This window comes from Castor canadensis, chromosome 1, assembly GCF_047511655.1.
Source record: "Castor canadensis chromosome 1, mCasCan1.hap1v2, whole genome shotgun sequence".
Classification (NCBI taxonomy): Eukaryota; Metazoa; Chordata; class Mammalia; order Rodentia; family Castoridae; genus Castor; species Castor canadensis.
Genome location: NC_133386.1, coordinates 183588677 through 183605411, shown reverse-complemented (window position 1 = coordinate 183605411; position 16735 = coordinate 183588677). Strand labels below are relative to the sequence as shown.

Sequence of the window (16735 nt, the reverse complement as noted above, 5' to 3'; positions counted from 1 at the left end):
TTTCAGGCCACACAGGGGAGAAGGGGCTGCTGAGACTAGGTTAAGTCTGGATTTGTTTACAGAAAGAGGTTTGGTGCTAAAAACTAACTTTGAAAACCATCAAGCTGGTAGAATCTGTCAGCTCAGAGGTTGAGGAGCTGGTTGCTTAGAGCCTGCATGCAGAGCTGATGATGAACAGAACTGCATGGTCAGCAGCCACTTGCTCCAGGCTGGAGATCTCCCACGCACTACCCAGCTTCTGCTTTAACTATTCCAGCAGCAGACACTTGATGAAGAGAGGACATTGGTATTTGTCCACAAAGAGAAACAATGACAAAACAGAATGTTTTCAAGATTAAAAAAAAAAAAAAACTTTTAAGGGAGAAAAAGACAACAAATTTCTAAGAAAGAAGATACTACTAATGTTGGGAGGAATGTTTTTTAAAAAGGCAAATAGAGAGCTGGGTGTGGTGACACATGCCTGAAATCTCAGCACTCAGGAGGCTGAGGCAGAAGAATCACAAGTTCAAGGAGTGAGACCCTGTCCCAATACACCGAAAATAAACAAGTAAATAAACAGAAGAAAAGACAAATGGATTTTAAAGCTTTACTCTTCTACCACAATAAAAATCAATTTTTAAATGATACTTACCCTTCCCTGTTCAACACATTTGGTCAACATAACAATGGCATATACATTTTTCTCCCAAACCATCCGCCAAAAATCTTTCAAAGTATTGGGCAAAGGTCCTTGGGTGGCAATAAAATCTTTCTTGGAATGGTAGCCCTAAAAACAGAAAACACGTAAGTCAATGTCAAAGACACAGAAAGAAGCGACTCTGAAGGTCTCATCAGAACAAGCAGGCGCTGTAAGGCTGTCCGCACACTCACAGGCATGTAGTTGGCATTAACATAGTCGTCAGTTGAGTGGATCTGGATTGAAAGTTTGACTCTCGAAATATCATCTGCAATAGTAAAAGAAAAAAGGTCCTCACTAAAAGCAAAGATTTAGGAAAGTTGCACATGCAAAAGAAAAAAGCAATACAAAATGGCAACCGTGGGACGAGTCTAGTGCAGATGCACAGCTTGGAGTTTTATATGTGTGACCTCATTTAACCCCCACAGGCACTCTCTGTGAAGTTATGATTACCTGAGTAGAGCTCACTAATGGCAAAGATAGGATTTGACTCCAGGAAGCCTTACACCAAGGCCTATGCTCCCAACCAAACTGATTCACCTTCTCAGAAAAAACAAGCCTGTTACTGTCAGCAGCCTTGGGTGTCTGCCATGTGCTAAGCAATTTTATGTATTCCTTAAAACCACCCAACAGCTTTTATGTTATTTTACAGATGAGGAAACTGAGGGCTACAGAGATGAAATTATGTCTCTAAGTCCTTCCATTTGGTCAATGGCAGATAGAATTCAAACCCAGTGTCCATTCTACCTTGGCAGGCCAGTGGCCCAGGTTAGCCTTTCCACCCTGCCTCTATTCTTTTTTGTGTGTTTATTTATTCATTTACTCATATGTGCATACATTGTTTGGGCCATTTCTCCCCGCTGCCCCCCATGCTTCCAGGCAGAACCTGTTCTGCCCTCTTCTCCAATTTTGTTGAAGAGACATAAGCAGTAAGACACAGCGTTTTTACTACTTTGAGTTAAGAACAGCTATACAGAGAGATTCCTAGCATTGCTTCCATGCACTTGTGTATTATAACCCAAATTGGTTCATCTCTACCAGACCTCTTCACTACTTCCCAGTCACCTTCCCATAGTGACCTCTGTCAGTTTAAGGTTACTATATTTGCTCCTCTACAGTGGGCACATCAAACATTTTCAAGTTTTGGGTTTCCTACCTTTCCCTATTCCTCCTGTATGTGTTCTCCCCTTAGTGTGTGACCCATGTCCAATAATATTACTGCATTTGTTTTAGGTCTGAAGTCCACATATGGGGGAGAACATATGATTTTTGGCCTTCTGAGCCTGACTAACTTTGCTTAAGATGGTGTTCTCCAGTTCCATCCATTTACTTATGAATGATAAGATTTCATTCTTCTTCGTGGCTGAGTAAAATTCCATTGTATATAAATACCACATTTTCTTAATCCATTCATTAGTACTGGGGCATCTTGGCTATTTCCATAACTAGCCAATAAACGTGGGTGTGCAAATGCCTCTGTAGTAACCTGAGTCGTACTCCTTTGGGTATATCCCTAGGAGGCTGCCTCTATTCTTATGTAAAAAACTTGTTATACAAAGTACTAAATTTGAGTCAGGCATGGTGATACATACCCGTAATCCCAGTACGAGGGAGGATGAAGCAGAAGGATGGTGATTTGAAGGCCAGCCTGGGCTACACAGCAAGATCCTTTCTCAAAAACAGGAAAAAAAAAAAAAAAGAAAGAAAAAACACTCTGATTATATGAATATAATAGTGTACATATAAATATGTCTATATGCTGTCCTTTAAATATGTTTGAAAGGATGTTTGAAACTTGATTATTTATAATTGGCATAGTACTTTGAATTATGCCAGTACTATATTATAAAACAGAGTTGTACTTTTTGATATTTAAAAATGCTTAACACTTTAAAATGTCACTGAGGAATGAATATGGTGTAACACACTTGAATATGTGTGATGTCGAACTGTTTAAATGAGGTATAACAAAAAAACCCAGCAAGCAACAAAAAAGTACTAAACTTAACAGTAAACTGAACATATAAGCCTACTATGAGTATAAGGGTCTAAAATACAAAATTCTTGTTTTCTAAATATTATTGTCATTTCAAAAGCACATACGGCCCAGTGCAGTGGTACATATTTATAATCTCTACTCAGGAGGAGATCAGGAGAACCAAGGTACAAGGCCAGCTGAGGCAAAAAGTTAGTGGGACCCTATCTCAATCAAAAAGCCGGGTTTAGTGGCATGCACTTCTGATCCCAGTTACATGGGAAGCCATATAAGACTGACCCCAGGCAATAATGTAAGACTCTACCTGAAAAATAATTAAAGTAAAAAAGGACTTGGAGGTAGGGGTGGCTCACGTGGTAAAACATCTGCCTACCAAGCCCAAGGCCCCAAGTTCAAACCCCAGTACTGTTTAAAAAAAACACCCACAAACTTGACCAACTCCAGAAATGAAGTAACCTAGGAATCCCACGTCTCAGGGTAAGCCATGAGAGGTTCCCTATCTCTGCCCATATCACCTCTCCATCCCCTGGACAAAATGGCATGGAATGCTAAACCCAATTACCAAAGTGATTCTCAGCTGAAAGTCTTCCCAATAAAAACTATACCCACCAGGCACCAGTGGCTCACACCTATAATCCTAGTTACTCACGAGGCAGAGATCAGGAGGATCGCTGTCTGAAGTCAGCCTGGGCAAATAGTTCCACGAGACCTATCTCAAAAAACCCTTCACAAAAATAGGGCTGGTGGAGTGACTCAAGGTAAAGGCCCTGAGTTCAAGCTCCACTAAACACCACCCCTTCCCCCCAAAAAAATACCTATACCCAGACACCAAATTCCCAACCCTCTTTCTGGATTTGAAAGTCTCCACAGACATTCACAAGAACTGGCCAAATTATCTAAACTATCCTCCAAAGGGCAGGGCTGAAGCAGCACCCCCAGCCTGGTTTTAAAAGCATTTCTCTCAGTGAGGGCCAACATCCCTTTGTTAAGAATAGGGGAGGAAACAGAAAAAGAACGTGGGAGCTACAAAACACTAAGTCTGAACAGAAACTATACTCCAGGCAAGAAAACATGGCTTCAGATAAAAAAGACAATGTCCCTGGTGTCAAGTTTTCCACAAAGCCTATCCATTTCAGCTAAATTAGACCACAGCTACAATCCACTTACACTCCTTTCTGTGCCCTAATTCCCACCCCAAAGAGAGATCATAATGAACTTTTCATGGAGAAGTATTTACATTTCTATCTAGTGCTTGATGTGATAAATGACTCTCCTTTGTAAACTCAGTTTGCTGTTATCCCTGCGGGTTGGGTGGCAGACACTGGTAATTTTCAAAACAGAAAAGAATCCAAATATAGCTCACATTTAACTGCAGTGCACCCAGACAATCAGAGATGGGTCTGAACAAGCAGAAAGCATGTCTCATGGCTTGTTCTCCTTCTGCCCCTTATATCAGAATTGTAGAAATTTTAAAAGGGGAGAAGGGTAAGATACAGAGAGGTTAAACACTCAAACTCTGGCCTTTTCCCTGACATGCACCTGGTCCAATGCCTGGTGTCACCACTGCTATCTGTGAGGCCCTGGACAACACTTTGTACCCCATTTTCCTCATGTGCAAAATGAATATTCTGCAACCTACTTCATAAAGCTGTTATGAGGATTAAATTAAATGTACTGTCCCTAAATACAGCACTTAGCATACAGTAGGTGACTACTGAATGGTTGTGCAAGTAGCCAGTTGGTACCACTGGTTCCCCTCCCCTCTACTTTAGAGATGTGATATGACAGCCAATGACAGAGCACAGGGCAGATGACATGGATAAAATCACTCACAAGGCAGAACATTATTATAGCGATTCTTTCCTCTATTCTCAGCCAGTTCAGCTGCATATTTAGGTAGACTAATTCCAACCAGTTTCAGATCCTGAAATAAAACAATCAAGTTGTTTCTTTAGTCTTCAAATATGATTTATACTGATCACACATGAGGAAACAAAGTGGAGAATGCAGTAGTGAAGCAGGTTAACTTCTGTCCCCTGAAAGATATGCTGGATCTCAAAGGTCCAGGGTTTAGGAGGGACATCTTTTTTTTTTCCTTCATTTTTATTAGTACATATTCGTTGTACATGGGGGATTCATTGTGACAATTCCGAATGGACTCACATTTTACATTGGTTAGATCACTCCCACCATCTCCCCATTCCCTGCCCCACTTAAAGCAATTGCAAGAGGTTTTACTGTTCAATTTTGTGTATGTATATAAAGTCCATCAACTGTATTTCCTCACCTTCATCTCCTTCATCCACCCTTTCCCCTCCCACAGACACACTGTACCTATTTTATAGTCCTGTCTTTCGTTATTATACTGGGGGGGGGGAGGGTCTCATCAAGAGAGATGACATGGCATCAGTCTTTTCAGATGCCATCAAGTTAAAATGAGGTCACTGGACTAGAGTAAACCCTTAACCTAATATGTGTGTCATTCACATAAGAGGAAAAGAGACAAAGAACAATTACGAGAGGAGACGCCATGTGAAAACAGAGGCAGACACAGAAAAGATGCTGGCACAAAACCAAGGAATGACATGGGCTTCCAAAAGCTTGAAGAGGCATGAAAGGGTCCTCTCCTAAAGCTTAGGAGGCAGCAGGGTCCTGCCAGCCCCTTGATTTTGGACTTCTGGCTTATAAAACTGTGAAACAATAAATTTCTGCTGTTATAAAGCCATGGAACTTATGGTGCTTTGTTAGGTAGCCCTAGGGAACTAATACAGAGGTTAAAAGAAAAGGGACAATTCTTGCCTTCCACAGGCTTACAACCTACAGAAGAGGTAGAGACAGAAATCATTAACATGACAAGGCAGAATTAGACAAATGCTGAATACTGGTGACAAGCAACATGTCAGAGGTAAAACAAGGCAATCTGAGCACAGACACTTCAAAGAGTCACAAAACAGAGACTTTATGAGTTCCCTCACAGAATTTGAAAAAAACAACAGGGAAGAAGTAGTATCTGAGCTGAGCTTGGAATGGCAAGTAGGATTTTATGGGAGTAAAGGCTGAGGCCCTGTGATGGATGGGGCAGCATGGAAGCACCATGCGTGAACATTCTGAATGGGGCAGTACTGTCCTGGACTGGTTTGGGGGACAGAGGACAGCAGTGACTAAAAGGCAAACACTGAACAAGAAACTCCTCTAAGGCTTCACAATACTCTTCCCCAAGTCAACCTTGTCCCACAGTTGTCAAGCCCTTGACCTCTGAATGTCCCATCTGGTTTCCTTCTAGTTCATATAGTTTCCTAATTATTCTTGTAGTACCAGAACTCAAATTCCCAGTTTCTGTATCTCTCTGGATAATCTTTGGGCATCAACAAGATTAAATATCTAATCCACTAGAAGGGAGGTTTCCTCTGAGCTTCATCTGAGGGCACTGGCCCAAGCTCCTCTGTCCTCTCCAGAATGGCCACCTCTTCCCCCAAAGGTTCCCCATAAAACAAAACCATAAAACAATGAAAAACACAATATCTAAAGCCACCTACTTCATATTCCTCTGCAAACCCACAATTGGAGTCAGCTTGCTGTTTTTTAAAGTAGGCCTCAAAATTCTCCACTCTGATTAACTTGGATCTATGAAAACAAAATAACTTACTGGAATATTTTTTTAATGTTCAATGAGGCTCATATTCAAAGCAGAAAAATATAAGTTATTTTAAAAAAGAAGTTACTCACTTTTTAGGTCTTCATCATAGAAAGGGAAAGAAAAAAAATAAGCAATTAGAACAACATGTTCATTTGGGAAATTTTCCCGAAATAGTAAAAAGTAAAATACAATTTGGGGGGTGAGAGGGCAGGTAGAGATCAGAGTCATATCATTTACAAAACATTAAAATGTGAATCAGGAAACCAAGTAGGTCATATAACTAACCACATTTGTGAGTTTAAACAAGTTATTCTCTCCTCCTACATTTTGACAACTCACTTTAAAAAAAAATAACAAAATATATATTTATTGGTACAATTATGGAACATAGCAAAGAAGCTAACTTTGGGAGACCAATAAAACATGGATTCCTTGCAGAGAACAGCTAGCAAGAACTTCTGCAAGATCATGGCCAAAGGTGTCAATCAGGAAAAATGACAGCACCTTCCATCAGAAATTCTACAGGCAGTCATGGAACAGATTGAGGGACTGGATCTTCAGGTTCATGTTCTAGAGACTTACTTAATTTGAGAAAAGGACACTTCATTGTTCTTTGCATCTTTCCTGTTTTGAAAGAAAAAAAGACCCATTAGATTAAAAAAAAGGAGGGCGGGGGGATCATTCATCCTGCACTTCCCCCTTTCTCAAATCTACCAAATGTCCCTTCCCTGGGCAGTGGTTCATATCTGACAGTAAATCCTGCTCACTAACACTAAGCTTAAGGGTCCAAGCAGAAAACACCAATCACAAATCTGTAAAGCTACTCTCTTTCAGTCTATCGAAAAATATGGGAAATCTTACTAAAGCAACTTTTAGGAACTTCCTTGCAAATACCTATCAGCAGCATTACCTGCTGCTGATGAAAAAGCTTTGAAAAAGCCTATCTGATGTGTTAACCTGAAACCCTATCAGGCCCAATGCTGCCACAGCAGTGGGGAACTTACATCCGTCTGTATTGCTGCCTTAGCGCCCCCTTGTTCTTTAAAAAACACTGCCTGGAAGGCAATTTAACAGCACTTATCCAAACTGAAAAATCCTTATCCACCGACCCAGGAACTATCAGCTTAGAATTTAATCTAAGGAAATAATCATCAATGTGCTCAGAGATTTAGCTGCAAAGATATGTAACTGTGGCCAAAAAGAAACTATCCAGGAAACTGGTTAAATGATGGTATTTCCATAGAGGTTAATACTTTGCAGCCACTCAAAATGATGAAATGAAGCAGTCTACAATCTCTTAAGCAAATAAAGCAAGCTACTTTATTCACTACTATGTACAATATGATTCCTTTTGTGGGTGAATTTTGCAATCATACCAAAATATTAATATGAAATGTTAATATAAAAATATAAAAATATTAATATAAAATGTTAATATAAAAAGTTTTGGGTGGGTGATAGAATTATGGATTAACTTTTTTTTCCCCTTTCTGTATTTTTTGATATATTACTTTATTTTTAATAAGAAACAATAAGCTGTTTTACCAAGCCACTGACCTCTCCTCCCCTCACCTCCAAAAAGTGAGAACCTAATGCAACAAGCTGAACATGAACACTGCTCATCAACTCAGCAGAACAAGCTAGCAGCACAAGGGACCAGGCAGGACATATTAAAACCCTTAGGCTCAGATAGAAATTCCCTGGGGGCAGCACCTGACAGTAAATGAATCCCAAATAATGCACAGGCTTCACATGGTGAGGCAAGAGGGTGTGCAATGAAGTGCAAAGACCAGGATGAAGTTCTGTTCTCACACTTCCTAAACTCAGCCTCTGCACCCCAGGAAGGGGCTTCAAGACCTCCCTCTCAGAGACTTGGGAATGAGATGATTCACAAAACACATAAATCAAGGCACACAGGTAGCACCCAAAATGAGGCTGCCATTTTCACTATTTAACTACTTTACAGGATGGTGTACAGAGACAATAACAATAGTAAACAAGACAGTGTGCAAAGCACTCCTCTGCCTCACCAGTTGGGCAATGCTATCACTCCCATACTTAGATAAGGACATTGACACTTAGCTTCCCAATAGCTATCGGGAAATGGAACAGGCATTCAGACTTGGCCAACTCTAAAATAAACACTCTTAACACTGTCAAACAAAACTGACTTGTGAACTAAAATTGCATTTGGAAGTAGCATCCAATGGCAGTGTGTAAACCAGTGACTTTACATGGTGGCTGGAACTGGCTTTAGACTCACCCTGCAGAGAGGAAGTAAGACTGATCAGATGATGAACACGGGATAATGCAAACATTATCTCCAGTTCTGTAAGTGGTCAAATTTCCCACAATAGAAAGCTTTCCTAAGAGCAGAGTATTATAAATGACACAAACAACATCACCTTTTCTTTCTCCAAAAGATGAAGCCTCCCACAGCTACAATAACCAGGGCACCAAAGATGCATCCAAACACGGCTCCACAGATGACACCTGAGGAAAAGTCCAAAAGGGAACAGCTGTAAGTGTTTGTGCAAGACCACATGCTGTACCGACAACCAACCAGGGGCCCTCAGACCACAAAGCCCCCAGACACACACCCCTGTGCATGTGCAGCACACACACAGTTGACTATCTATCCAAAGACACATAGACCTAAATGTTTTCCTGATATTCTTTGTCCACAGTTCACCACTAGCTGGATAGTCTTAAGAAAAGCACTACTGCCAGGCATGATGATGCATGCCCATAATCCCAGCTACTCAGAAAGCAAAGATAAGAGGATTCCAGTTGAGGCCAGCCTAGGAAAAAGCATGAGACTCTATCTGAAAACAAACTAAAAGCAAAAGGACTGAGGGTGTGGCTCATGCAGAAAAGCGACTACCTAGCAAGCATGAGGCCCTGAATTCCATCCCAGTCCCACCAAAAACAAAAGTCATTAATTCCTCTCCAGGCCTCAGTTCCTCTACTGCAAATCTGGACAAGATCAGTAGTTTCCTGCCACCTCTCACTTTTAGAGCCACAGAAAAAAACAAAACACCACTTAGGAGCAGAAGCACCCACAGCACCATGTTTGGGAGCGTGAAACACCTTCATTGACAGGGCAGGGTAGGGATTCCCTGAACTTTGCTTCTAGGAAATTCTTATGCTGACAACTATCAAGTAAGAAAAATGAGACAAACTAAGAACCAATCAGTCAATTTGGGTGTCCTCTTCTGTCAAGGGCCTGCCTAAGATTTTTGTGTGTGTTTTTCATTGGACTGTTTGCCTTTTGCTTATTATATCTTTCACTCTGTGACTTGCCTTCCATTTTTTAATGGCTCTTAAAAATTCATATCAATCAAATTTTGTTAACAATATTCCTTTCTTAATGTTAGTGCTTTTTATTATTTAATAAACCTTTGTCTACTCAAAAAAAAATAATAATTGCATCTGGCCTGTAGATAGGTGGTATATCCTCCTTGGGTCCTGGAAATCCCTGTATCATTTAACTGTGTGATACTAGACAGGAGCACTTGACGAGGAGGCCAAAGTCAGAATTTCAGGCCTGCCTCTAAGCCACTGTGTAACCCTAAGCAAGCAACTTCCCAGCTCTAGGCCTTAGGGTACTTATTTCTAAAAGGGAGGTCAGACAAGGCTATTTCTGTGGCATCTTCTGATGTGGATACTTAAGGATTCCATAAATACAGTTATACCATGTACCTGGCATGGGGGTCCACCAATGACTATAGTGAGAACACAAAGGACAGTACAATTTTTGCAGATTAGAAGTGTAACTGGTGTTTTTTTTTTCTTTCCCTGCGGCACTGGGGTTTGAATTCAGGGCCTCACACTTGCTAGGCAGGCATTGTTACCACTTGAGCTACTCTACCAGCACTGTAACTTGCTGTTAGAGAAGGGAGAGTGTGGGGACCAGAGCTGTCAGGGACCTCAAAGGAGAAAGCTCAGCTGAGCCCAATGGCCAAAAGATATCTCTACTTGTGAGAAGGGAGAATCCAGCACTCCATCCCTTCTCGGGGCTCAGGGGGGTGTACAGACAGCAGCCTTCTGTGGACACTTGAAGCAAAACCCACTGAATCATAATAGGGCTGTTGTTTTCCCTCTACCTGGATCCTGAGGCAAGAAAACGGCATTTGAATAGCGACTGAAGGACACATAGCTCTCAGCCCCATTGATGAGTCCACCATTTTGAGAGATAAAAGTAATATTGGTAAAGCCAGCCACGCAAGCCCTGAGGTGACAAAAAGAAAAATCAGAGTCACGAGATGTGTCTACTACCATAAGCACGTAGAGTTTTACAATGATGAGGCTCAGCCCCAAACAGCAAGAACAAAAGATGTTACCGGTAGGAGCCCCGAGGTTCCAGCTTCCCGTTGTAATAGCCAAGGGTGGTTGACTCATTCCCAACATCAATTTCATATTTCAAGACTTCAGATAAGCCCCGAGATCGTCCCTTTTCTTCTGTTCTTATGAGGTATGTCACATAAGTATCTGAGGTCCCCTGTTTGAAATCGTCATACGTGTATTTCAAAACATCTGCAGAAGGGTGATCAGCTAAGAAAGGCACACAGAAGGTAGATCATAAGTGATGGAAAAGAAAGACATATATCTAAATAAATCTAAATAATGACACCATTGCTGGATGATGACACTAGCTACCATCTCTCTTTGCTTACATTAAACTCTTAGTATCTCACTTACATTAACTCAATCCATCACTACAAATCTCCTCACAAAAGTTTGTTACCCCATTCTACAGACAAGAAAATGAATGCACAGAAAAGTAATAGGACCTGGCCTATTAGTCACACTGCCCTCAAGATAAAGGTGGATTCCTAACACACACCATCTGGCCCAGGGCCTGTGGTCTTGTTCATCATAGGCCAGTACTGGTCAGCCCTGTCACCATGTAACATTGCCCCTTTCATTCAGCAAAGGACTAAGTTTGGAATTAGTTGGAAATCATCACAGAAAAATAACAAAGAGTTTTAATGTTATGATTAGCATCCTTGTTTCATCACTGATACGGTTTGAAGATGACAAAATGTTAGAATCAAAACCTGTAACAGGTTCAAATTTAAACAAAAACAAAGAAAAATAACAAAGAGCTTGCAGCAGACCCAAAACAAAAAGAGAGAGAAGAGAGACTGAGATCTCCACATTGTTTTTGAAATTTAACAGGTTTATGATACCAGCATATTTCTGTCCTCTAGAAACCCAGCATCCCTGAGTGTTTGGCCTCTACCTTCCTCAAGGAGGATTTAGTTTAAGAATCACAGAAAATAACAAACCTTGTTTGGCATTTTAAGCACAGGTCTGTGCAAAGCATTCACATGCAAGCATCAAAGACACCCTTAAATCATTTCCTTCTTACTACCAAGGAATGTAACAGAGCCTTTTAGGGAAAAGGAGTCTTTAGTCCACCTCCTCTCTGAGCTACAGGATGCTCTCAGCAAGGTCTCACTAGTAAATAAAAATCTTTCTCTGTTTTCTTTCAAGAGAAAGTCATCCTCTAAGGATGATTTGGGGCAAAGTGGGGGACAAATTTGAGAAAGACTAACATTTTGCCATTAAAAGATCCTGCACTGTTAAAGAGAAAAAAAAACCTAGATCAGAGGATAGCAAATCATGGTCTAGGGTCAAACCAGCTACCATCTATTTTGGTAGCTAACAATTAATGGTAACAGACTTACTCATTCTTTGGGTATGTTCTAGAACTCTTTTCATACCACAATGGCAGAGTTGAGTAGTTGTGACACAGACTATATAGGGTTTGCAAAGCTTAAGACATTTGCTATCTGGCCCTTTGAGACAAAGTTTTTCAAACCCTAACGTAGATCATCAGGCAAATAGCTGGCCCTCCCTCTCAGAGTGCCAAATTAAGGGCTGCAGTACAAAGGGTAGCATCTATTTATGTCACTGATATACCTAATGGCATCACCCATTGCTTAACCCATGGTGGCCCCTCCTTACCTCCTCCAGTGGTGAGAATAACAGCATAGGCTTTGATGGGTCCGTGGCTGGCTTCAAACCCACTGAACTTGACCTTTGCTGAATTATGACTGACAGATGTAATATTAGGGGATCCATCTGGAGGAGGAGGATCTGAAACAAAACAAAATAAAACAAAACATGACACGCTTTCTCCTGAGACCTGGCCACACTCCACTACACATCCTTCACACTGTTGTCCCCATTTTTGCTGTAGTTAGTCTAAAACGCCACCTAAAGAAACTTAGCTGACCCTTGTCCCAGAAGCTAGAAAAACCCACACCAAACCATCTCTGGGTGACCTTCATGATTACACACCTTCCCTTTCCAAGTCAGGCTTGCAGAGTCACCCTCTGAATTAACACAGAGAAGAAAACAATGTTGAATTAAAGATTATCCCTCTTCAAATATACTCTACCTAGATTTGTCTCCCACATACGGTTTATGCTATTCTCATTGTTATATATAACATTCAGGGAGACTGGGAAAATTGAACTCCAAAAGAATCCATAATGCAGTTCTCTAAACTTGCACTGCCCAATCAGGCAGCTGTTGAGCACTTGAAAGGTGACTAGTCCTGATTCAGATGTACTGTAAGCATAAAATATAACTGTATGTCAAAGACCTAGTACAAAAAAAGAAGGTAAAATATCTCATTAATACTTTACACAGATTATATATTGAAATGATAATATTTTAATAAACTAAGCTAAATAAATGTCATTAATATTCATTTCAGTTGTTCCTTTTCTGATATGGCTCCTAGAAAAATTTGTATTTCTAGGGGATGGGGCAGCTCTACACCACCTCCTTCAGCAACTTCAAGTCATCAGTGGCAGTGACCACTTAGGGGCACAGTTCCCACACCTGATTGCCAGCTGCCTCTTCAGAGGTTTTTTGACGGGTGTCCACAGTTCTCACCAGCTACATGGCTTTTACCTGGCCATGGACGGTCCCAAGCTCCCTGCCCCAGACTAGCAGTAGCATGCTAACTCCCCCACCATTGACCCTAGAAATCCTCTCCTTCTCAATCTTCTCAAATCCTCAACTTCAGGGGCCCTGCCTACCTTATTCACCATAGTGTACCCTACTTCTGGCACACAGTAAGCAACCGACCAATGCTGGCCTTGACCATAACTCCAATTCTCCCTCTCCACTCCACCCCGCCCCCTGCAGTGCCTCCCATTGCAGAGAAAAACATACCTCTACTTTTAGGTGGCAAAAAGAATTCTAAAATTCTTCAATTAAAAACTGAATCACTGAACTAAATGACATGGGGTCATTATCCAAACCTGTCACACACTGTTCAGACTCAGAAACAAGTAATTCTGATGAGCTCCCGTGCTCTGTAGCAGCAAGCACCATGTGCAGCCCTTTGCAAACACTGAATCAGACATGGTTTCTGTCCTTTAGCAATTTATATGCACAGAGATGATACCAAGAAACAAAGAACTACAAAAAGCAAACAAAATGTCATTGTTTCCATGACATTCTGCAGAAAGCCAGAGGGGTGTGGGCCAGGGTCATATACAGCTACGTACTACACAACTTTGAGGAGTACCATGCACACAGTCAACAGGAATTGTGTCCCTGGAAACTGTGCAGTGCACAACCTTAGCAGTCATGCACAACAACTTTAACATGATCTTTCAGCACACATTACTTCATCTAATTTGTGTAATAGTCCTGGAAGGTATTATTTTCCCCTTTTTATAACTAAGGAAAACAAGACTTGGAGAAGTTAAATAGCTGTTCTGAGCACTAGTTCCAAAGGTGGAACGTGGAATCAAACCCAGGTCTGCCTGCCTAAGTCCAAGGCAATCCACAGACCATCTGTGCAGTCACTCTCTGAATTAACACAGAAAAGAAGAAAATGGTGCTGGACCCTGACTTTCCAAGTCAGGTCCCTGAAATAAGAGGCCCTTTTATCTTACTACTACAACCACTAATTCTTTAGAAATTGTCAGAAACATTCTTGTGCCCAAAAGAACACATACCCAGGGGTCAAAAAGAAACACAAAGGAAGATGGACTCCACCAGGTTAATTATAGATATAACTTGGCAAAAACATGGGATCAAAGAATAGATAAAATGAAGCAAGCATATAACAATCAATTCCTCCCCAACACAAAAGAAAAACAAAGATTAACTAAGGATCCCCCGCATGGTAAGTGATCTCGTTTCCTGAAGCACCTTGAGAGTTTGTTAATATGGATTCCAAGGAAACAGGAGTCTTGACTTGATCTTTAAGTCTTTTCAAAAGTCTTGTTCATTTTTAATATGATGTGCTCAGCCATATTAATGTGGCTGTGTTTGAAAGAAAGAAAAAAGAGCACTTGTCTTGAAGCAATAAATGCTGAATATTTGCAAACACAAATATATTATGGTTAGAAGGAGTTTCAAAGTAACCCTATGAGGGGAAGGAGAAGGGAATGTAAAAAGAATGGGATTAACCAAGTTCTGACCAGATGCATGAGTTTCATCATACTGTCCTCCACTTTGTGTACATTTGAACATTTTTGTAAAAATGCTTTTTTAAAATGCAGTAAGGGAACTCTCTACTTAAAACAAAGCATGGCAATAAGCTATTTGGTAAAGCAACCAAACTGTTAAAAATGATTCCCTCCACTCTGCTTTTTTGACTGGATTTCTATGGAATGGAATGGGATACCAATCTGCCAATAAAAATTAAGACTTTAGGGGAAAGAAACAACAAAAAAAGGATTTCTGGGCCACACTGCAGGCCTACTGGCTTAGCCTCTCCAAGCACAGCTGCCCTCCCTGCCATGGAGCCCACCTGTGATGCCGGTGGTGCAGGTGCTTTGAGTGGGGGGTGCCATCTTTTCACAGGACAAGGTAGCAATGCTGATGTTGTACGAGGTAGAAAAATTCAAACAAGTAACTTCTGTCCTGCACTCAGTGCCATTCTCCAAGGCACAGCTTTCCAGGCGTGTCATGTTATCCCAGGTTCCACTGCTTACCCCCAGCTCAAAACCTGTGTTGGTGCCAGGAGGGCGGGCCCACTTCAGAATCAAGGCTGGTTCTTTGGGAACCACTTCACATTGGAAGGAGGTCACTGGTGCGGGAGCTGCAAAGCAAGAACAGCATGGCACAAGGTTCATGGAGAGTTCATGATAAAGAAGGAACGTGAAACCTGCTGGAAGAGGCGCTGACTGACCTTAAATGCGCAATACCACATTGGGTCACCCAACTACTCTGAGGCTTAACAGCACTGAGAATTAAATGAAACACTATGTGTCAGTCACTGAGCAAGATGCCCAGAAAATAAATGGGCTCCACAAGAAGTGCCTCTCACTGAGTAGTAGCAACCTCTTCACCTGCATTTCCCCATCTGGGGCCCTCCTGACAATCCCTTTGAAGCAGGTAAGGCTCATACTGAGCCTTAGCAAAGGTGAATAATTTGCAAAAGATGACATATGGTGAGTGGCAAAGCCAGAACTGTACTCCAGATTTTCTAAATCCAAGTTTACTCAAGCAAAGAGCTGACTAATCCATGGTGAATGGAAACAGCACCTTCATCTTAAAAATGGGATGGTATTTGTCTCTACTCATCTGAGAACCAATAGTTTTCTTGAGGGCCAACATCAAACTGATGCCAATGGGTAACTGTATTAACACAGTGGAAGAATGTTATCATTAATATCTCATGATTCTAGAGCAGGGAAAGCTCTCACAGTCACCTGCTGCAGCTCCCACACTTTCCCCTGGGACCTTGTAGGTAACATGCCCAGTGCACCCACTCTGACAGCTCCTGTTCCAGCCATAAATGCTCATATAAAATTTTTTTCTCTTGCTGCAGGCTGAAATAACTACAGATAATATGATAGGTATTACCAATGGAAGCCACCCAAGTACTAAAGGTCAGTATCTTGGCCATGTGGGATGCAGCCCAGTGAGCAGGAGTGATTAGAGGCCACAGGGATTCTTTAGCCTCCCCCCACTAAAAGGTCACCTCCCCCCACTGAAAGGTCAGAGGCCCAGGGCCCAAGGAGACCAATTGCTTAGACCCCCACTTCTAATCTAGGCATTTAGAGCTACTCACCTGTACAGAACGACTGCCAGCCAGGTACCAGTGACTTAACATTAGCCCCCACTTGTGCAAAGATCTCCACTATGTAAGACGAGCCAGATGTTAACCCAGTAACTGTCACAAAAGTGACATTCATAACAGTGATCACTTGAGTTGTGTTGCTGGCATTTCCAGCCTGTGTGACAACAACGCAGTAGGAATATGTGGGAGCAGCAGCATCCACGCTCTTCCAGCGAATGGCTGCTGCTGTGGTGTTGGTCTCTACTTCAATGTTGAACACACTGCTGGGCCCTTTAAAAAAAATTTAAAAAAAAACAATTAAGTAAAAGCATGGACTAGCTTGAATTCCAGGATTATTTTATTTACTACATCCAAAAGTAGCCT

At 41.5% G+C, this 16735-nt stretch overlaps 1 protein-coding gene across 1 annotated transcript in view; it reads right to left on the bottom strand.

Moving 5' to 3' along the window:
* Ptprj (protein tyrosine phosphatase receptor type J) overlaps window positions 1-16735 on the bottom strand; it is a 158108-nt gene that overhangs the window by 9469 nt on the left and 131904 nt on the right. The window contains exons 10-21 of the mRNA XM_020151945.2: window positions 16364-16642; window positions 15098-15388; window positions 12283-12414; window positions 10653-10863; window positions 10416-10540; window positions 8715-8802; window positions 6892-6933; window positions 6399-6407; window positions 6209-6296; window positions 4506-4596; window positions 871-944; window positions 632-766 (exon numbers count right to left, since the gene is read on the bottom strand). Of these exons, the coding sequence (XP_020007534.2) occupies window positions 632-766; window positions 871-944; window positions 4506-4596; window positions 6209-6296; window positions 6399-6407; window positions 6892-6933; window positions 8715-8802; window positions 10416-10540; window positions 10653-10863; window positions 12283-12414; window positions 15098-15388; window positions 16364-16642 (1565 nt within the window). The remainder of the gene's footprint in view (window positions 1-631; window positions 767-870; window positions 945-4505; window positions 4597-6208; window positions 6297-6398; window positions 6408-6891; window positions 6934-8714; window positions 8803-10415; window positions 10541-10652; window positions 10864-12282; window positions 12415-15097; window positions 15389-16363; window positions 16643-16735) is intronic.